General features: G+C 42.0%; 1 protein-coding gene across 1 annotated transcript in view; it reads right to left on the bottom strand.

Annotated features, from left to right (window-relative positions):
• DCT (dopachrome tautomerase) overlaps nt 1-5,151 on the bottom strand; it is a 33,598-nt gene extending 28,447 nt beyond the window's left edge. Inside the window, exon 1 of the mRNA XM_029938420.1 lies at nt 4,857-5,151. Coding sequence (XP_029794280.1) covers nt 4,857-5,151 — 295 coding nt within the window. The remainder of the gene's footprint in view (nt 1-4,856) is intronic.
• Nucleotides 5,152-22,814: the final 17,663 nt, after the last annotated feature.

The following is a 22,814-nucleotide window of genomic DNA, read 5'->3' as shown; positions in this document are numbered from 1 at the left end:
GGTGCTAAATAAACATCGGTTGGGTGGGTAATGAATGAGTAAGTGAACAAAAAGCATTAGGCACCAGGAGATACAAATACAAATAAGGTACAATGCCTTCATCAGGAGATGAAAGACTTTGGGGGGATGGGCTAAATGGGGGATGGGCATGAAGGAGGGGGCTTGTTGGGGATGAGCACTGAGTGTCATATGTAAGTGATGAATCACTGGTCCTACTCCCGAAATGAATACCACACTGTGGATTAACTAACTTGAATTTAAATAAAAACTTGGAATAAATAAATAATCAAACAGAGAGAAAAAAGGAGGAAAGATGTGTGTGCCATGAAACACCAACGCACATCTAACTGTGGGGGAAAGTGAAAACAGAGGAATAAATCAAACACCACAGAACACAAAGACAAAATGATGAATTCTGACTCAGGAGACCAGAGCTGTTTCACAATTATGTTGAGCAAAGACGTTTCTTTTTGCAAAACCATACTGGCCTCCCAAAAGCAACATAGATGTCCTAATTTTCTTAATAAGAAAGAATTGGGGTGAGGAGTGAGATGGATGAAGGGGATTAAGAAGTACAAACTTCAAGTTACAAAATAAGTAAGTCACGGGCAGGTCTTGTACGGCATGAGGAATATAGTCAACATTATTGTATGAACTTTCATTTTGTAGGCTATGCAACTGTAGGATCACTATGCTGTACACCTGAAACTAATATAATTTTATATATCAGTTGTACCCCACTAAATAAAAGAAGAAAGCATTTGTCTGCATCTGAGCTCACCTTTAACCCAGAAATATATTCAGTAGAAAATTTCCTTTTCCAGCATATCTCCCAAAGCTCCACAGTCAGACCCCTTTTATGTTTTGAGCTTCTAACCTGGTCTAAAGAATTCATTAAAATGCGGAGGCCAACTGTAAAGCAAAACAACAGGAGAGCCCAGCACACAAAATGTTTATGTCTCTCATTTAGATTCCCTGGTGGTTTCTTACATCAGTTTAACCTGAGTTCATTTTTTCCCCTTAATCTACCAATAGCAACAGCAAAAAATATAAGATAGGCCTTTTAGAGAAGATTGCATTATCTTACTGGAAAATGGAGAGAGAAAAAAATGAAAGGGTCCCTTGATACCAATCTACCTACCATTGAATATGTCCTTGGGCAAAAATTAAATTTAAAAAGACAAACCCTATACCTACTTGGGACTGAAATAAAAATGGAGAGTTAGGAAAATCAAGCCATGCACGTTCCTACATGAACTGTATCGGCTCAACTTCAGAAAGCTATTAGACTAAATAAGCATTAAAGACCACCGATTAGTGAATTTACAAGGAGTTCTAAATAGCCTATTCCTTATAATTAGAGATTCTATTATTTTAATAACAATACTTTATGCTCACAGAAAGCCTTTCATCTATAGAGCTCAAAAAGATTTTACAAGTGTGGTTTCATCATTATCCCCATTTTAGAGATTGGAAAATGGAGACACTTAGTCACTTGTACAAACAAGAAGTTCTCAGACAACTGTTCAAAAACCATTTAGTGTGCATGTTTTCCAAAAGTCCAAAAATACAGCTGCAATTGGTATGTTCTAAGACTTCTACGATGAAGAGCTAATGCTATAGTCTGAAATTCAGCTCTTTCTCATCACTAAATTTGGTAATTTTTTGGTTTCAGTTTATCCCTACAGAGTACAGGGAAGTTCTCTCTAGGGAACTTGAACGCATAATTTAGGGATTTTCCCCTTCAAAGTTTGTTTTTATTTCTCTTTTCTGGGCTAATATCATTTACCAGCTACTAGCATGTGAAGACTATGGGGTATTTTTATTTTTTAATTTTATTTTATGGGGATAAGAACATTGAACATGAAATCTACACCTCTTAATGCATTTTTTAAGTGTCTAATACATTATCGTTGACTCTAGGTAAATGTGATACAGTAGCTTTCTCAAGCTTATTCATCTTGCTTAACTAAAACTTTATGTTCGTTGATTAGTAACTCTCCATTTCTCACTCCCCTGGCCTCCAGTAACTACTATCCCACTCTTGGATTCTATGAATTTGAGTATTTTAGATGCCTCATAAAAGTAGGGTCATACCCCATTTGTATTTCTGTGTGTGACTGCCTTATTTCCTTAGTGTAATGTCCCCTAGGTTCATCAATGTTGTCACCTATTGTGCAATTTTCTTCTTTTTTAAGGCTGAATCCAATTCATGTTGGATGTATATACTACTTGGTTAAAATGTGGAGAAATTGGAATCCTTGAACATTATTGGTGGGAATGCAAAGTCATGCAGCCACTATGGAAAGAACAATATGGAGCTTCCTCAAAAAATTAAAAGCAGAACTACCATATGATCCAGTAATTCTACTTCTGGATATTTATCCAAGAGAATGAAAATCAGGATCTTGTAGAGATACTAGCATTCCCATGTTTATTGCACCACTATTTTCAAGAGCCAAGATGTGGAAACGATCGAACTGTCCATTGATGGATAAATGATGTGCTTATTTTTTCATTGCATTAACAAGGTTCAGGGTCTGCTTTCCAGAGCTAAACTACACCTCTTTTTTTAATAACTTTTGAGGGACCTACAAGAATCCCAGGATACTTATTTACAAAAAGCTATGAGGACTCCAGAAAGGACGGCTTTTGGGGGTTCAAGATCAGGTTTAAATTCTGAAGACTGCCTCCCAAACCATGAAAAGCTTCCCTTGGAAGGCAAGCAACTCACTCTTTGGGGGAGAATAAGTATGGCTAGCTTTGGGACACACAGCACCTCACAGAATGGTGATTTCTGTTTATACTAAATTGGTTTCCAGTTCAGCCACTAGGACTTGGTCTGATGCCCTGAGACTCAACAAACAAGACCATCTAGCCAATATAAGTGGAGCCATCCAACATTCGTATGGAAAGAGCTATGGTCCTGAGTGAGTCTACACAGATCAAATCATGGAGGAGGGGAAGAGAGTCACAGCCTGGCAGTTGGTCTCAAGAATAGCCGTGTCCTTGACAATGTCTGGAAATGAAGACCATACACACTGAGACAACTTTGCTTCCTTGAACTGGCCTACAGACATGGGATGTCTTTACAGTCTGGACTTACAGGCCAGACCTGGTTTCTGACCTACTCCCTCTCAGGTATATTTATCCCCCTCAGAGCAGGAGGTCTCTTTTTGTGTTGGGAAGTAGGTCACTGTTACCCAAATTTCCCGTCACTTCCGGAGAACTATTTATAGGCATTCCTTCTGGAAAGGGAAAATACAATTATCCCTTCTATTCTGCCATTCTTTCTCCTTTCCATCCCCCTTAAAAAACAACAACAACAAAAACAAATAAACCACTTGCTAGCCAGGTCAAAAATATAAAGTAGATGATGACTTGAAGAGGTAAGAGTTATATGTGATTTCTTAATACCTTCTGCTTCCAGATTCTATAACTGGAGATGGCCAACCATTGTAAGTGGTGGCACCCTATCATTGATTGGCTTGGAGATAAGTATTCTGGAAGAATTTTTGAATCATAGACAAAGAAGTTACTGTGTAATGTGGTTTCAATCACACAGGTAATACAAAACCTGTTGTTGTGGGACAAAAGCCATGAGAATCCATGAGACAATGTCTATAGAAGCAAATGCTTGATTAGCTTAGAAAAAAATGGCTAGTGTATGTTCAACATGCTATTTAAAACTTCTGTCACCATGAATAATACCCAAGGCAAACCTAACAGTTCCTATGAATCCCAGAATTAGCAATATAGCTACAAAACGATGTATATGGCCAGACATTTTTTACAAGTTAAAATAATTAACATCATTCCTACATGAGCATCACAGTCCTTTGTACATTGCCTTAGTTACGCCTTGATCCTCCTGCATAGCTCAGTTATCTGTATTTCCTGTGTGCCAGCATCCTATGCGAACATGAGGGAAAAATAATAATAATTTCAAAAGGAAAACTTCATATGCAGCTAGATGCTGTAGAACAGTGGCCAAGGGCTTGGCTCAAGTTGCCGCTTGTTCTCTGTGTTTCAAACGCCCTGGCAGCCCTCTGAGAGGTTATCACCGCTGAGCACGGCTGCCGTGCACAGGGAGGCACGACTGAGGAGGGTTGGAGGAGCCTCAGAGGAGCCAGAGGGATAAGAAATGCCCAGAGATTTCAAAGAAATGAGTCATCAGAGAGACCAAGGTCTGAAAGAGGACACAGAGCAAATTCTGAAATGCCCACATCCAACCCAAGCAAGAGCAGAAAAAGCCACTGTTATTTTATGCCTCTCCTTCCCCAGCTCACTGCAGCTCTGTCCCACCATGTCCCGCCAACTTTGGCCAAGTGACAAACCAAGCATAACCTTAACTAGCAAGATGTACTCTGCTGGAGACCCATTCAAAACAGGAGAAACACTGAGGCCAGGACCAAGTAACACCTGCCTTTGATGCCTGCCTTCAAATGCCAAGGTCCCCACCCCCTTTTCTACAAGCGCAAACCCATTTCAGAAGGGGAGGCCACCAAATCCATCTTGAAAGGACTTGCTCTGAGGTTCAAAGCTGACTCCAGAGCTCGTTAGCTTCCCCTTTCCAACAAACAAGCCAATGGCGTGTTGGCATGAGTTCACATAACCAGGCTTGGCCCAGGGAATATTCATTTGGTTTCTACAACAGCTGTTAGAGGGTGTCAAAAATGTAACCAAGACATCAGTCTCACCCGGTTTGTTGCCTGTGAAAAACAAACTTGGTTGGCCATTTAAAGCCTAGTCTAACAGTTTCAAGAGTCTCATCTCTTTCTGAGAAGGGGCTCCTTCCCCACCTGGGGTCCCCTGACCTGGCTCCGGGCATGCCCGTGTCTGCCCACCTGCCTCACCTCTGCATCTGCAGGTCCGGTGAAAGAACTTCCTTGGCCACCCCTCTCGGTCATCCAGGTTCCGTAGGACGTAAGGACCACTCCAGGGCCTGGTGTCGACCTGCACCTCCTCGCACTGGCCCCGGCCCTCCAGAGAGCCACAGACGTTGGCCGGGTCCTCACCCAGCGGCGGGCAGCACTCCTTGCTCACCAGGTTGTCCACCGTCATGCAGACCCTGGGGAACTGTGCCCAGGCTCCAGGCAGGATTCCACAGCCCAGGCAACCGAGCAAAAGCCCCCACTTAAGGGGGCTCATGGCTTTATCAGCAGAACTCACTCTTGCCTCCCACTCCCTGACTCTGCCCTGCCTTTCTCCTTGTCTTCCACTCTTAAGCTCTTGAGCATTCATTCCGATGATTTTTGGTTTTGAGCGTGAAGGAGTTGATATTGTTTTGTTCTGCGTTCTATTGCTCTCCTCTTAAAAAAAAAGAAAACCTCCAAAAACCGCAGAGCCCACCTGTGTACACGTGTGTACGTGCACATGCACAGACTATTTTATATGATCCAAACGGCTAAAACAAATTTAAAGCCATTAGAAGCGCCTCTAACAGCCAGATTTAATGAGGGTAGCGCTTCTCACCGTCTCTCCCCCGTTAAATCAGGCTTTGTCTAATTGAGTTAATTTACGGGTTACTGCAGTCATCCTGCTTATTATACTGGTATTTCTAAACCCTCTCCTTTCCTCTTTAGCCCATAACTTTAATTGCCTTGAACTCAGTTCAAAAGCCAAACACCGTGCTGCCTTTATTCTGTCGGGCTTGCCAACCTACGAGGCCTTGTGGGGTTTGTTGTAAGGGCTGAGAGAAGCCATCATTAGGGGGATTAGTATTAGAGAAACCCTCATTGTTAGCACATGACCCAAAGTGCATAATGAGGCACATAGAGTTGCTGGCTTTGTCTCAAAAGGGCAAAACCATCTTCATTATCTGGGCTCATGTGCCCAGCCAAGCTTGTGACCTCAGACTTCCCTGGGAGTCAATAGATGCAGTGAGCTCCTCGCTTTTCTTAAAAGGCCTTTACAGATGAGCGTGCATTGCTAACTAAAGTTCACTCCTGACTGCTCGCTGACGCACGGGAAAGACCACTACAGAGGTCACGCAACTTCAGAAATAAAGAAACATTTATTTAGGGCTGACGTACAAGGCATTGCTTTGTTCCACAATTAAGAGCCCTGTGCCCCTCTGTAAAGAATCTACTATTCTCCTATTCAGCACATCTAGGCAGCAGAGTTGTAAAAATTACACAAAGTTCATGCCACCAGAAATTCAAAATTATGATTATCTGATTGTAAGGAAGGCAGCGGAACAATTTGGAACAAGGGCTTGAAGGGACATCTTTTCATTTATGTTAAAGTTAAGCATTGTCAAACTTTGGTCTAGAACTCCACGCCTCCCTCCATGCTCCTGGGGGCCGTGAGGGGAGCATCCTTACCGGAAATGATGGCCACTGTTAGAGCATCCATTTAACCCTGCACGGTAGAAACAGTGTTGACTTAGTGCCCCAAGAGTCTGTGTAGACAGCCAATGTGACACTGCTTCACAGTTTCTAAGAATACTTTATATTTGGGCATAAAGATACAGAACATTCCAAAGAAAATTCCTGAAGTTAAAAAATTTTTAATTTTTTTTTAGAAAGAGAGAGAGCAGGGGGATGGGGTGTAGAGGAGGGGAGAGAGAGAGAGAGAAAGAGAGAGAGAGAGAGAAAGAATTTCAAGCAGGCTCCATGCTCAGTGCAGAGTCAGACACAGGGCTCAATTCCACAACCCTGGGATCATGACCTAGGCTGAAATCAAGAGTCAGACGTAAGCCACCCAGAGACCCCTAAAACGATTTTTGTATAGATGTTCCTCCCCCATGTATTTCTGTGTCATCCCCTTGATATTAAGTTGTAACTAATTAAGCAGCAGTGCCCATCTCTGACTCTACACCAATGCCAGCCAAATGCCCAAGCCCACAGAAGCAAACTCTCCAAGGGTGTGGCCAGGCCGGTATTTGCTATATGTCCTCTACGCCATGCTAATGTGCAGCCACAGTAGAAAGCCTTAGGGTTAGACGAAAGCACAGTTCCTAAAGAAATGTTGGAATGGAGTCAGCTACAAGGCACCATGGGTGTTGGTTTCCTGGGGCTGCCTTCACAAATTACCACAAACAGAGTGGCTTAAAATAACAAAGTTATTCTCTCGTAATTCTGAGGGCAGAAGTCCAAAATCAATGTGTTGGTAAAGCTGCACTCTTTGAAGGCTTCAGCGGAGGCTCCTTCTTCTTGGCTCTTCCAGCTTTTGGTGGTTGCTGCCATTCCCGTTTCCCTGGTTTGAAGCAGCATCACCCCAATCTCTGCCACTGTCACATGGCCCCTACCCTCCTGTCTGTGTCTCTCTTTGGTGTGTCTCCTGTGAGGACACTTGTCATTGGATTTAGGGCCTACCAGGATAATGCAGATGGCCTCGTCCTGACATTCTTAAGTTAATTACATCAGGAAAGACCCTCTTACCAAATAAGATCACATTCACAGGTTCGGGGGTATGGACCTAACTTCTTGGAGGCCACTATTCAACCTCCCACCTCATGGATATGAAGCTTGAATAATACAAGAATTCCAATATCTCAGAAGTTGGAAGTGTATTTTTGAACTCATTCATTCATTCCATGTGTACCCACTGACCCACTTCATGTCAGCATTGTGCCATTTTGAGATTCCATTCTGTGTTTTGTGATACCTTGGCTCCATTAATATCAGATTCAAAGTTCTTGGACAATGTCACTGATGGAGTCAACAGCTCTCATGCGGAATGCCTCCAAGCCGAGGTCCTTGGCTCTCTTTTCTTTCATAACAATGTTTGCTAGATAACTCACTTACTCTGGGCTTTAAATGCAAGTTATCATGACTCCCCAAAATTGCAGCTCTGGCCCTGACCTCAACTGGGAGCCCCAGGCTCATATAACTAACTTCCTACTTGACCTCTCACTGGGAGAGCTAGACATTTCTCACTTTGTGTTTCAAAGTAAACTTTTGCTCTCTCCATTCAACTTTCTTCTCCATTAGTCTTCTTCATCTTAATCAAGAGCACCACCACAATCTTATTAGTAGTTCTGGATTCTTAGAGTAAAACTCAAGGTCATAGTCTAAGTATGGAAAGGATTTTACTTCAGGGTCCTTTCCACACACTAATCAAAGTGTGGGCCATGTATCCAACAAACGTGCTCCTGGTCTGCATCAAAATAAATAAGGAGAGAAATGGAGAGTCAGAATTTAGAAACTGTCATGGTAATTTGGCATCACCACAACGTTCAAGTACGTGATCAGTGGACTCATCTCATTGAAGAAGAGGTCTTGCTAGGGGGTTGCCACACTTGCATGGATATGACCTGGTAGCACAGGCTGCAGACTAGTCATGTTGGATTGCATGTTGGCTTGTGGCTGAAAAAAAATTTTTAACTATTTTTTAAGCTCTTCACCATGGATAGTTGAGAAGACACAGATCATGGAGGACCTTACTTCCATGATCTGTGCCGTGCTCACCTCTCTTTCCCTCTTGTTCTGCAATCACAGCAATCACTCTAGTATTTGACCATATCACATTTATTTCCATGTTGGCCTTTCTTCTGCCATTCCCCCTGCCTTGGATGTTCTTATTCAGAATCCTCCTTGTCTCTCAGGTTTCAGCTCACACGGTAGGTCATGAGAGAGGACCCCCTCACTCTAGTGGGTCCACAGACAGCCACATCTCTACCTTGCACTATTTTCCTTCAGAGCGCTTATCACTGTCTCAAATTATTCTACTTATTGGTTTACTTGCAGGTAGTCTGTCTCTTCTATTCTGGTATAGATTCCAGGGGAACAAGACACTTAACCATGTTGTCTTTCCCCAGTGCTAAGAACAAGGCTTGGCAAAGAGAGGTTACTTGATAACAGCCATTGAGCAATTATCCTCATTTCAATTTCTTATGTTCATTAGAAGAGTTTCACTGTTATAGTGACTGGCATTAGTAACAAATTAAGTGTTATTAATTTGACTATATAAAATAAATTTAGACTACTAAATACCACTGTTATGTTATTAGTTCTTTATAAGATTTGCTACACTGCTAAAAATGTTTGAAAACCACTGGCCCAGTCCAACACTCCACCACTGGCCCCACCACATCACCGCCAACAACAAATTCCCTCCATACTATTCCTGACCAGATATCACCAGGATCTGGTTAATCACCTCTAGGAAGAGGTCCCTTTAAGAAATAGTTCTAAAAGTTAGGAAATTCTTCCTTTATAATAACTGGTGAAAATTTCCTCCACCAATGTTTCCATCAAAACCCCTTGGGAACTTACCCTCCTCCCCCAAACTCCCCTAGAATGAATCCAGTCCATTTTCCATATAATTTTGTCCCTCTCTTCTCTTTTTTCAGACCAAATTTCTTTAGTTCCTTCTATTTTTTCTTCATATGACTAATTTTAAATCCCCCCATTAGCCTGTACTCTCTTTTTCTGGAAAGTTCAGTTTGCCATTTGACCTCTTAATGCATGTTTACCATGAGTTAAATCAATGTTCCTGGGGGCACCTGGGTGGCTCAGTTGGTTAAGTGTCCAGCTTTGGCTCAGGTCATGATCTCACAGTTCATGGGTTTGAGCCCCGCATCAGGCTCTGTGCTGACAGCTCAGAGCCTGGAGCCTGCTTCAGATTCTGCATCTCCCTCTCTCTCTGACCCTCCCCTGCTCACACTGTCTCTCTCTCTCTGTCTCTCAAAAATAAATAAAAAACAATAAAAATTTTTTTTTAAAAAATCAATGTTCCTGATAAAATCTGAGTAAAGAGGACTAAAAAATTAGCTCATCGGGGATGTCTGGGTGGCTCAGTGGGTTAAGAATCTGACTATTGATTTTGGCTAAGGTCATGATCTCACAGTTCTTGAGTTCCAGCCCCACATTGGATTCTGCGCTGATAGCGTGGAGCCTGCTTGGGATTCTCTCTTCCTCTCTCTCTGCCCTTCCCCACTCTCCCTCTCTCTCTCTCTCTCTCTCTCAAAATAAATAAGTAAACTAAAAGAAATTAGCAACAAACTTTTCTTAGCAGCCTTATCGCTCCTCAGTTTTGTGTCTGCTAGCCTAAGCTAAGGCACGTGGCAGTTAAGACCTCAACATCTCATCGGCTTTTGAAACAATACCTACTACCCATCAGCTTTGTTATACTCCACACGGCCTCCCTACCCACCCGCCCAGGCCTCAGAGTAAAGGAGCACCTTTTCCTTACCCTCTTGATCCTATTCATCTTGTGACAAAGAAGTCAGTGAGGGCCGCTACCTTGCTCATTTCTGCTCACATTCTATTGGCCAAAGCAAGTCTTGTGGCCAAGACTTCTTCTGTCAACGATGGGGTTCTGTAAAGAGAGCCCCTATAGGGAAGGTTGGCAATCATTCTGTTGCCTTTAAAAATCAACCTAAATCCCTACATGTCTTTCATATAGCTTTCACGCAGCTGCTTCAGAGCCCAGTGCCCCCACTCTCCCCATCCCCTATTCTTTTCTGATGGACTTGCCTCTGGGGTCTGTATCAGTGTGCTAGGGCTGCCATAACAGAATGCCACGATGAACAGAAACTTATTTCTCACAGTTCTGAAAGCTGGAGGTCTGAGGCCAAGGTACCAGCAGGCTGGTTTCAACTGAAGCTTCTCTTCTTGGCTTGCAAATGGCTGTCCTTTCCCTGCCCCTCCTCATGGTCTCTTCTCGTGCATGCAGGCCCTGGTGTCTCCTTGTGTGTCCAAACTTCCTCTTCTCATGAGAACACATGTCAGATTGGGTCAGGACCCCCCTAACAGCTTCATTTTCAGTTCCATCTCTTTGAAGGCCCCAACTCTTCATACGGTCACATTCTGCAGTACTGGGGGGTAGAGTTGCAACATGTTAATTTGGAGGGAACACAGTTCCTCCCCTAATGGGATCAAAATGCAAGAGTTTACATTTGTCTCTATTGCCTTTTGATATCAAGCTCTCTGACAACACTGAGGCATGTTATGGACAAACACCAGGTGAGACTTCTAAGGCCTTTTTGATGTCATCCAGTACGGCCCACCGTGCTGTTTTATGAGGATCCAGGGGAGAGATTTCTCACAGGGCTCAATGTCCAGGAAAGCTGGGCTTCTTCATAGCAACTTAGACCCTATGGATCTTACAATAATATTCCTCTCTTTGCCTTAGCCAGTTATGAAGCTTACAGCCAGTCTGAGGCCCCAGGTCAAGGGACTAATTCACACAGTTCTTATCTAGTTTGATATTTTCTTTCCTGTATGTTCCTGGATTCTGGGGTTCTTATTTTATCCTTTTGAAAATTTATGCACTTTTCCAGGCTATCGAAAATCAATATATATAAGATACATTTGTAGAGAGAGATAAATAGATAGATAAATGCATATGTATACTCTTGTGTAAGTCCAAAGGTAATAAACACCCAGCGAAGTTGTTGTTTGTAAGCAAGCCAGGGGTTAGAGAAGAATCCAAGAATTCCTAAGAAGTTGGTGTAAGTCATGAGAAATCTAAGGACGAAGCCAAGATAAGCTAAGAAGTTGTCACATCCTGAGCATAGCTGTAATTCTATATTGTCTTTTTTACAAAAGGAAAAGTCTTTGCTTGAAACTGAAGAGCAGAATCCAGGAGGAGAAATCTCACAGGCAGATTAAGACCATTTGCTGCTCGTGGAAGTCATAGAATCAAGGACTATTCTAAGAAATGTTCTGAAAACCAGTAGAGAGGAAGGAAGCTGTGTGTCATAGAGCTAAATAATCCGACAGTAGAAAGTGCCTTATTAAAAAGCAATGTGTTTTACAGTACAAGGGAGCATCTTAATGAAAAGAATGTTTCGCACACTTTCGTTTTGCGTTTCGGCACCTAGCACCTGCTTGCCCTTAAGAAGGATTCAATGTGTGTTCCTGGAAGTGAGTTGAATCAGATGCTTGGGGAGTTTGTGAGTGAATGGCGCAGGATGGGCTTGCACAACTTTGCAGACAGGATGCAAGCCTGTGCTCCCCTACACTCAAAGGAGGAGGACGTGGCCCCAAGCCTGGTAAGCCGTCCTGGAGCTGCAAAGGTTGTAGATCTGTTGCTAAAGCTAAGACAGAACAATTATTTGCATCTTTCTTCTGCCTGAGTTGCCTGCGCACTTCTGCATGTCTCCGAATGTGAACATCCTCCAGTTTTTAGACCCTGCTGGACTCCTCTGCCCAGTGCTTTTTTGATCTATTTTTTGTTGCCACATCATAGGGAAAAGAGATTATTTTTTTCCCCTGTGTCCAAAATTGTTTCCTAAATGCTGGGCATCTGTCCTGACAAGGGTTTTGCTTTTTACATCTAAGAGCTTTCCTTTTCTTGGTGGTGTAAATTGTTCTTCAGAGGAATTCAGGGATGGGAATGAGCTGTGTGGTTTCTAGTATTTCAGTTGGATGCAGTTTTTCCCTACTGGGTGCATTTTTGGATCATCTGACCCTAAGGCTGTGTTTATACATGAAATGCAACTTTTAATTTCAGGTTTTGCATTATTCGTCTTTATATTCATCTCAACTGTTTGGCATGCATACTGGTGCCCTCCAAGTCCTATTTTATCCTTTGGGTTTTTATTCTTCACTCTGGTAAGAGGTATTCAACTTGGATTTTTTTTTTATATGTAACTGTATAATTTAATGACTCACTTGGTAGGGGTAGGTAACATAGCTATTCCTCCTTCAAACTATGGATCTCTGGGGGCACCTGAGTGGCTCAGTCAGTTGAGCATCAGACTCTTGGTTTTGGCTCAGGTCATGATCTCATGGCTTGTGAGGTCAAGCCCCAAGTTGGAGTCAGAGCAGAGTCTGCTTGGGATTCTCTCTCTCCCGATCTCTCTCTCTCTCTGTCTCTCCTTCACTCATATTCATGTGCACTCTCTCTCAAAATAAATAAACTAAAAAACATGAAAATATGGATCTCTGGAAGGAAGGGAATCCCTCCCTTTCTGCCCATTTCTTATCAAACCCAGCAATTACCAATCACACATTTGCAAGAAATTGTACAGGCTGAAAATGTAAACTCTTCTGGACTACTCTAGTACTAACAGATCCACCAGCATTTATAAATGTGTGACTAAAACTGTTTGGGCCCTAGAAGGATCACAAGAATATACTGTCAAGTGAAAAACATAAGGGTAACAACTGAGAATTCATTATGCCGGCATTTACATGTGAAGGGGCTGGGGAAAAGAGAGACGGAGAGAGAGAGAGAGACAGTGACTATCTCTCTGTGTGTAAATGTATAGTATATACACAGAAAACAAGGTCAGTGGCTGTGTCTGGGAAGGGAGCTTAGAACCTGGGAAAACAGAGAAGAAAGGAGACTTATTTTTATTTTATTCTTTTGTACATTCTGAATTTTGAATCATGCCTATACAGTACTTATCTTTTTAATCATACATTAAAATTTTTAAGTTAAAAAAAATTAGAATGATGGGCATTTCTGAGGATGGCATTATGTAGAGGAACTTTTTCTGAAAGGACTAAAGGCACTATGGCTTTGGCACAATCCAGATTGGTTTCCTTGGTCTTGACCCTGCTCCTTCCTAGTTCAATGACCTTGGACAATATAGTTACTTTCTTTTAGCCCCAGCTTCCCCATATATCAGTCCAAGATGATAATATCTACTAAGTTTAATTTTAAGGGTTAAATGTGACCCCACATATAAATTGCCTAGCAGAACCTGGCACACAGTAGGTACTCAGCAAAGAGCGATTGCAATTATTATTATTTCCACAAAAGAATCCATTGGCACTTTGGTCAACCTTTTAAATTTCTATAATGCAGTCTGACCTCTTATGTCATTTTTTATTTGTTTGAAGAGTCATTACCTTCTAAATCAATAGCCCATAATTCTTCTCTTTGAATGGACAACCAGGAAGGTGGGGGGAAAATCCCACTAGATACTAAAAAGTCCTCCCTACTGAATCTTTAACCCAGGATTGATCACTTAATACCCACACATACATACACACATACACATGCATATGCACATGGACACTTTCATACATGTACACATACACACATATAATCCAAGAATCTAATTATAAGTACTTTTCATTTCCTTCTGGAAACTATATCGGTGCTTCCAACTTTGGCATATGGAAAATATTCTCATCCATAATGCAGTGATACTATCTAGGAATGAAAGGAACTGCTCTTTTATTTTTTTTAAGTTGTATTTATTTAAATAATCTCTACACCTAACCTGGAACTCAAACTCACAACCATGAAATCAAGAGTCACATGTTCCCCCAATGGAGCCAGTCAGGTGCCCCAGAACTGTTCCTTTCATAGATTCTGCGAGATTAATTAAATGATATGTTATATTTACAGGCATACTCTTCTCTTAGCCTTGGGATTTAGGAATCTCCATCAATTATATATGTGTGAACAAAGCTTACATAAGCCACATAGACTATGGGTAAAACAAGTTTGAAACCATTCTTATTAATTTTAAGAGCTGATAAAAATGAATTTTATCATTAAAATTTTTTTAAATAAGTAAATCTTCTTCAAAAAAATACTTGACCTGAATCTGGTGCTTCATACCATGCTCATTATTTTATAACTGCTGTCAAAAAGCATCTAACCATGGTGTCTGTCTGATATTCTCTTTGAAAATGACTCCTCATTTAATCTCAGCTGCACTAATTTTAATAAGCCAAGTGCACACATACACACACACACACACACACACACACACACACACACCCTAAAAGAATAACTCTAAACTGCCAACTCATTTCATGAGCTATAGAAAATAAATATGTTCTTACAAATCATGGCAGACAGCTGCCTACTAAATGTAAATTTCTCGGTTATGAAGCTTTCATTTCTAAAAAATGTTCTGGCCTACGAAGAAAAACAGACAAAACAAGATAATTTCATGGAGGTTTTGGTTTAGCTTTAGTTGTAAAAGAAGCTTATAATAGCATTATTTTTATAGTCACAAAATCTATTGAATTGACGCCATGGAAATGGATTCCATCTTGAGCATGGTGATCTGAAGGCCAGGTCAGAACTCAGCAGAAGATGCAGAAATGATGGAGGGATGAGCACTGTTCTTGGTGGAAACATATTTGTATTCGCTGAAGACCTGAGGAAATATAAAACCAAACCTGAACAAGCAAAGTCAAGGTGATAAGGGGACCAGGAACAATGGAGGTGAAGAGTTAAAGAGAAAGACACATTTAAAAAGTAAATACTTACATCAGGGTGTCTGGGTGGTTCAGTGGGTTGAGCATCTGACTCTTGGTTTCAGATCAGGTTATGACCCCTGAGTCGTGGGATTGAGTCCCACACTGAGTGTGGAGCCTGCTTAAGTTTCTCTCTCTCTCTCTCTCTCTCTCTCTCTCTCTCTCTCTCTCTCTCTCTCTCTCTCTCTCTCTCTCTCTCTCCCCCTCTTCCTGCCCCCTGCCAGCATACTCTCTCAAAAAAAATTTTTTATATTAAAAAAAAAAGAAAAAATAGCCTTCTTGTCTTCAATTTCCACTGAGAAAATGTGAGCTCATAGAATGTGTATGAGTCACCCAAGACCACACAGATGGCATATCAGTTTGCTATGGCTGTCATGAGGAACCTTGGGAAGACAAACTGAAGCATTTTAAATTTTGAAGAGTTTATTTGAGTAAGCATTGATTCAAATGGGATTAACCCCAAACTGGAAGTGGTTAGGAGCACTCCCCGTGCAGGAACTGGGCACGAGGCATTTACGCAGAAGATGGGGAAGCAAAGCAAGGAAATGATTTGATTGGCTATAGCTACGAGGTTGCATTCTTGGGAAACCCCCTTGGCGGTCTGGGACTGGGTGCTCCTAACCTTTTACCGGCACTCACTCTGGCTGAGGCTTTGGCTTGCTCACATAGTCTGCCGTGGACTAGAGCCACCTCAGCCCAATGGGCTCTTTGTTGGACTACTTTAACACGAAGTACCACGGACTAAGTGGCTTGACTGATAGAAATTTATTCTCTCAGTTCTGGAGTCTGAGGGCAGGAGATCAGCTGTCGGCAGAGCTAGGCTCCCTTGGAAAACAACAGAGAAGGATCTGCTCTAGGACTCTCTTCCAGCTTCTGGTGGCCCCTTGGCTTCTGGCAACACAACTCAGTCCTCACATGGCCCTCCTCATGTGTACATACGTATCCAAATTTCCCGTACTTATAAGGACACCATCTTAGGGCCTCACTTTGCTTCGTCTTACATCTCATTAGATCCGCAAAGTCCCTATTCCCAAGCGGGATTGCATTCTGAGCTACTGGGGTTAGGACTTTAACATAGAAGTTTGGTAACAAGGGACATGATTCAGCCCATAACAGACGGTAGGTGGTAAAAGTGGGTGTCCAGGCTTATAAGCTCATTCTCTTTTCAAAACTAGATCACCCTCACCACATACTAAACTTCTGGGTTTAAAAGGAAAGTTGGTGTGGATCACATGGATGAGACACTAAAGTCAGGGAGACACCATCATATAAGCCTTACCTCATTTCTAGCGACATGTTGAACTCTGCTTAATCTCATTGAAAATTCCAAATTGGGTAGAATTGTAAAGGTGAGCCTGTGACAGATAGTGCCAGGAGCTCCTTCTGTTCTATAGTTAGTGCTACCCATGGTCTCTGAACTCTATCTTCTCATAAATTATAGATCTGGGTAAGAAGTTTAAAAATCATTTAGACCAAGACTCTCAATTGAGAAAACCCACCCATCTTGTTAGCAACAAAGCCCCAGTCTCCTGCTTCACAGACCATGCTTTTTCCTGACACTAGGCAATCAGGATGAGTAAAATATGAGATATCACTTTCCCGATAGGGATACTTTTTCCTCTCTCATCTCTGTCTCCAGCATCTCATATTTAAAAGTCACTCTTAATTCTTCTCTCTCTGCCAACTCAAACATTAGGGATGGACGGATAGCACCTGCTCAAGACAATTAAGTAAATTTATGAATGAGAACAAGGAAGCACTGTGCCTTTAAGGACATACTTCAGCGGAGAATCCATGTGGCCTCCTGACTTGCTGGCACCTCCATTGCTATGGAAAGATCAAGGGACTTCCTTTTACTTCCTTCTGAACTGGGAGGAGGGTTGGCCTCCTCCTGGAACACTTCCCCTCCTAGATTTGTTCCTGGAACTGAACTCCTTAGAGTCTCCTAGTGTGGCTCCTCATCTTGCAAAATAAAGAGAAGCCGTCTTGTGTATGGCCCCACGGCTGTGGCTAGAGACTGTATTCCCTTCTGGGTGCCACCGTTAAGGGTCCCTCGAGACTGTGCACACCGAATGATCCCCTTCAGGAATATTCCTTCCCTCACTCTCTTTCCTCCAAACCTACTAAATGTTCACAGGTGAAGTTATTCTTTCCAGAGTCCCCACCACCTGGTATGCCTTCACATTTGTATGTTAACATCATCCAAGAAAAGAATCCAGGTTGCCAAGTAAGCCTTTAAAGAAATATTTAAATGTCTTAAGATATAAAGAAAAATCTGTCTTGAGGGAGGCCTTTATCAAAGTATGAGAGAAAGAGCCAATGTTGCAGAATCCTGCTAAGAAACGAAGAGGCACCTGCTATGCTCGAAGTTTGATGAGGAGGCAAAGCTGCCTTTCCCCCTCTTTTCCCTAGTATTAAACTCTCTAGGATGTGTGATACTGTCCTAAAGTTCTGCAAGATGTTACCATCAGGAGAAACGGCTAAAGGGCACTTGGAATCTCTTTGTATTATTTCTTACAACTGCATGGGAATCCACAATTAGTATAAAGTAAACATTAACTTCAGAAAATCTCTAGAATAATGGAGCGGGCAAGCGCACTGATAGAACAGAAGTTTCCCCCTCCCTGAATCACTGTAAAGGCCCCTCCTTGTGTTTGCAGTTGGCAGATGGAAGCGCCAGCATGGTGCTGTTTGTCATTCCAGATAAATATCACTATTCATTCCTCCGGTAGTCTTTTTAATCAAATCGGAATTATTGCACACACATTTTAATAACCCACTGTTACTCTCCATTTAATTATACAATGAAAACGCTTTTCTACAATTTGCAGTTGTCAAAGTACAGAGCTAAAGAAGGGCTGAAAGCCTCCCTCAGTCAAAATCATGTCACTTGTATCAAAACATGGCAGTCACAGAGAGTGCCAGCATTCAGAGTGTCCACTGGGTTTGGAAGATTCAGTGTATTAGATTGTGAAAATGCTTCACATAAGATTCTTTTGCAACAGGACTCTGAAGGAAAAAGTTTGGGCTATTTTCTCAACTAAAGGTGAATATAAGGAGATATTTAATCAAAAGATAGTTGACATTAGGACAAATCTCTGGCTGCATATTATTAGTCGGCATCCTCAGGAGACTTGCCAATGTCTTGAAATTAGACTTCTACAGCATCCGGGGGAAATGCTTCCCCCTCTCTCATGCTTAATGAAAGAAGTCAGACAAAATGGCTTCATACTGTATGATCTCATTCATATAAACGTTTAGGAAATGCAAACTATTCTCAGGTGACAGAAATCAGAGTGTTTGGGGACAGGGTGGCAGGTAAGGGTGTGAAGAAGGAATTATAAAAGGGCATTGGGAAACTTTGGGATAGTAGATATAGTCATTATCTTGAATTTGGCAGTCTCTCACTGGTGTATCGGTGTGTGAAAATCTATCAAGTGTCAGACCTGAAATGTGTGCAAGTTTATTATGTATCAGTTATATCTCAATAAAGCTGTAGAAACAAATAAAGGTGCAAGAAGCAGCCAAAACATCCTTCAAGAGCTGTATGCATAAACGAACTATATGGTACATCCCATAAAAATTTTGGTCAAAAAAAATTTTTTTTACATTTATTTTTGAGAGACAGAGTGAGAAGAACATGAGTGGCAGAAGGGTACGGCAGCAGTGGGGGGGGCGGTGACACAGAATCCAAACCAGGCTCCAACTCTGAGCTGTCAACACAGAGCCTGACACAGTGCTTGAATTCACGAACCCAGAGATCATGATCTGAGCCAAAGTCAGATGCTTAACTCACTGAGCCACCGAGGCACCCCTTTGGTCAAAAGATTTTTAAAAAGCTTTATCAAGCCATGAAAGACACATAAAGGTCTAAATGCATGTGGCTCAGTGAACAAAGCCAGTTGAAAAGGCTACAAACTATATGATTCCAACTGGAATGATTTCTACTCTGGAAAAGGCAAAACTGTGGAGGCAGTGAACAGACCAGTGATTGCCCGAGGTTCAGGGGACGAGAGAGCAGGATGCACATAGGTGTAGCACAGAAGATCTTTAGGGCAGTGAAATTACTCTGAATGATGCTATCACGATGGATACATTTGTCAGAACCCTCAGAATGCATAACACAAAGACCGGACCTTAAAATGAACTATGGACATTAGTCACACCAATGTATCAGTATTGGCTCATCAACAGTAACAAATGTCCCTCACCAATGTAAGACGTGAATGACGGGGGTAAACTGGAGGCTGGGGTGAAGGGGTGCATGGGAAATCCCTCTACTTTCTGCTCAATTTTTCTGTAAACCTAAAACTACTCTAAACAAATAGTCTATTAATTAAAAAAAATTTTTAAGGTGCCAACAGGTATAAAATGAGGAGATTCTACCTCAAAGCTCAAGTTCATCCCCAAAGACCAGGATTTTCAGTAACTGCATTAAACCCACCCACAATCCCCCAAGCTCTCGTGGCCAGTTCTTGCCCCACATACACCGAGCCCCTGGCCCCTGTAGGTCTTACAGTCCATGTAAGACCCTGCCTTGTGGCGTTGCTATCCCAGTGTCCTGGCTCCTGACAGACCTTAGGAAACATCTTCTTGGAGATTTGGTCTCATTCCCGTGTCAGAAGTCTCCATCCTTTTGTTTGGGTTCTTGTAAGCCTATTTTAGGTGCAGTCTGACTCATTCATTTCACAGAGGGTTCCCTGAGACTAGAGATTTCTTAGGCAGGGCCCCACTCAAGAATGCCTCATTGGGACTATACACTGATCTTCCCTTCCTTTCCCCTTCCTCATGCACGCCCACCCCTCCCTGCGCAGCAAAATTAAGGCATCCATGTATGAAATCTTGTCTAACTTTTTGCCATCTGGCTTCTTGTGGCCACCTAGCACTGACCCTACATTGAGTGTCTTATGAAAAAATGCTTCATTTCAATGTAGAAGGTTATAATGTATCAAGGGAGTCAAAGAAGAAGGCACCTATTATTTTTTTATTCAAAGATAACTATGGTTTACATTTTGATGTTTATACTTTTGATCTTTTTTTCAGGACATAGACAATTTTAAACAAAATTGTGATTTTATTACATTCTGTAGTATAATCTATTTTCACTGGACAATATATTAGATGCATTTTCTCATCAACTTTAAGGGCTATGCAATAGCTCACTGTACCATAAGTAATTGTGATGTTATCATAATGGCTTTAATTGATTCCTTTATAACACTTAGTATTGTTTGCAGTTTTTCAACTGTATTAATAACTCTGCAACAAACACCCTTATTGATTAATCTTTTGTTCATCTCTCACCATTTCACAGGTTATATTCCTAGAAATGGGACTACTGTAATGAAACACATGTTTATTTTTCATGTTGTTGTTATATGTTTCCAGATCATTCCTGAATGATTGTATCATCTCCACTCCCAAAAGCGGAGCACACAAGTGCCTGAAAAATGATTTCATCATTGAAGCCAAAACGTAAAGAACATCTGAGTTTAAACTTCAGTGGGTTGGAGAGTGCCTGTCAAAATGTAAGGTGCAAAAATTGGGAGAGAAAATAGGAATATAAAATGAGATCTTTCTGGAATATATGTCATGGCACGAATAACACCCTATTTCCATTGAATGTGAATTGTTGCACACTCTACAACTGTCGAGAATAGAAGATGTGACTGTGTCTCAAAGCATGAGGGAAACACGGTTTAACCGTATGAGCCTTTCTTTTAAACCTGTTTATAAATAATGTAACATGGCACCTTCTCAGAACTCATGCCAAGATTAGCCTGCAAGGCCCAGGGACCTTGCATGGTGAGGTGAGTCCGTGGAATGAAAGGAGCCCGGATAGCAGGCTCCTCCTCGAAGGGCGTGGCACACCCGCGCGCGCCTCCGAGCCTTGCCAACCAACTCTTCTCCTCTCTGCCGTTCTCCTCCATTCGTTCTTCCACCAACCTTCACTTACCTTCGATGACACGGTGCTGTTACCCAACCCTATCTTCTGACCTTGTTCTGAACCCTGTAAAGTGCAAGCCAGATTAGTCAACTTAGAGCTTAAGAGGTGTTTTCTATGCTAGTTGTTTTTGGAACTGACTCTGGCATGTTCTCAGCATTTTCACCCTTCTCGAAGGTGTTACAATGGCAGGTCAGTCCTCAGGGATCTTCTTCAAGTATGAGCTGGCGGGCAGGCGCACAATTTGCATGTACTAAGGCATAGAAACAGGAGCTGTGAAGGAGAGAAGATATTTGCATATGGTGTATTTTGGATTTGATATGTTGAGCATCCCTTTTTAACTTCCAAAGCATTAAGATGACAACATTGTGTGCAATCCAGTTGGTAGTCATTTATCAACATAAACCCAAAGTCCTACTGCTGCCTACTACCCTCAGAGATCTCCAAAGGCTACCCACTGGTTGGAATGACCAGTTGTATGCCAGCCAAATCATCCCAGACTGGTTTTCCAAAGACGCCAGATCACCACCATCCCCAGTATCATGGGGCAGTAAGGCAGGCTCCAAAATGCCTCTGCCAAATGTTGGCTTGTTGTTTGCCAAAACATGGGTAGACCCTCTGGATTCCAAAGAGAGCTAAGTCCCTAAGTTCTGTAAATGAAAACTCCCAAGTCTCCTAGGAATGATTCAAAGTTGCAGATGTGTTAGAAAATCTAATGTGTGTGTGAGAGAGAGAGAGAGAGAGAGAGAAGAAAAGACCTCAGCGGGGTCAGAATCCAAGAAAATTATCCAGAACCTGAATGGCCTCAAAAATGGAGCCAACCAGATTTACACATTGCCAGATTTACACATTTTTCTTTTGCTTCACTGTGTCCTTCTAATCACTCTTTTAACAAAACGCTTTCTGTGTGATTTTCTCTCCATTATATTCATCTTCTCCCTCGGTAAGTTTAAAGAGAAACGGCAGACACTAACATAATTAAAACTAAGTTGCACTTCAGCACGTTGCAAGATGAGCACAAAACAACCTCAACTGTTAAGCCGAGGGAAAATAAAGAATGTGTACCTCCACTAAATCAGTGGACTTTAAGTAGAGCGGGTTATTCTCCATGGTGTGGGTGAGCCTTGTCCAATCAGTTGAAGGCCTTAATACAGCAAAGGCTGACTGCGCAGAGCAAGAAGGAATTCTGCCAGCAGGTGGCCTTTGGATTTGTACTATATCATCAGTTGTTTCCTGGGTCTTCAGCCTGCTGGCCCACCCTACAGATTTTAGACGGGCTAGCCTCCATAACCATGTGAGGCAATCCCTTACAATCTCTATAGATAGGTAGGGAGAAAGAGAGATAGATAGACAGACAGATAATAGATATGTATATTGCTATACAGATATGTGTATGTGTATATGTATATATGTGTGTATACATATAGAGAGAGATACACACATCTCTCTTCATGTGTAAGTGTATGCACACACACACATGCTAGCGGTTTGGTTTCTCTACAGAACCCCGACAAATGCACCTGCTTTACATTTCTCAGACGGGAAGATTCCAAAACTGTAAGAATGAGGTTATCTTTGGGAGGCCTACATAGAGCTGCCATTCTCAGGAGGCAAACATGGGATGGAGGTCAACAGCAAGACAATCACAAGTCTCCTTTCCCCCAGGAAGGGAACAACATTGGGTGAGTCAGACTGCCAAGGTTGGCGTAACAAGAGCGGCACATAGATGGGTGTACGTGGAACCCCACCAG

This window comes from Suricata suricatta, chromosome 4, assembly GCF_006229205.1.
Source record: "Suricata suricatta isolate VVHF042 chromosome 4, meerkat_22Aug2017_6uvM2_HiC, whole genome shotgun sequence".
Taxonomy (NCBI): domain Eukaryota; kingdom Metazoa; phylum Chordata; class Mammalia; order Carnivora; family Herpestidae; genus Suricata; species Suricata suricatta.
The sequence above is the reverse complement of the archived record's forward strand: the minus strand, read 5'-3'. Positions and strand labels throughout refer to the sequence as shown.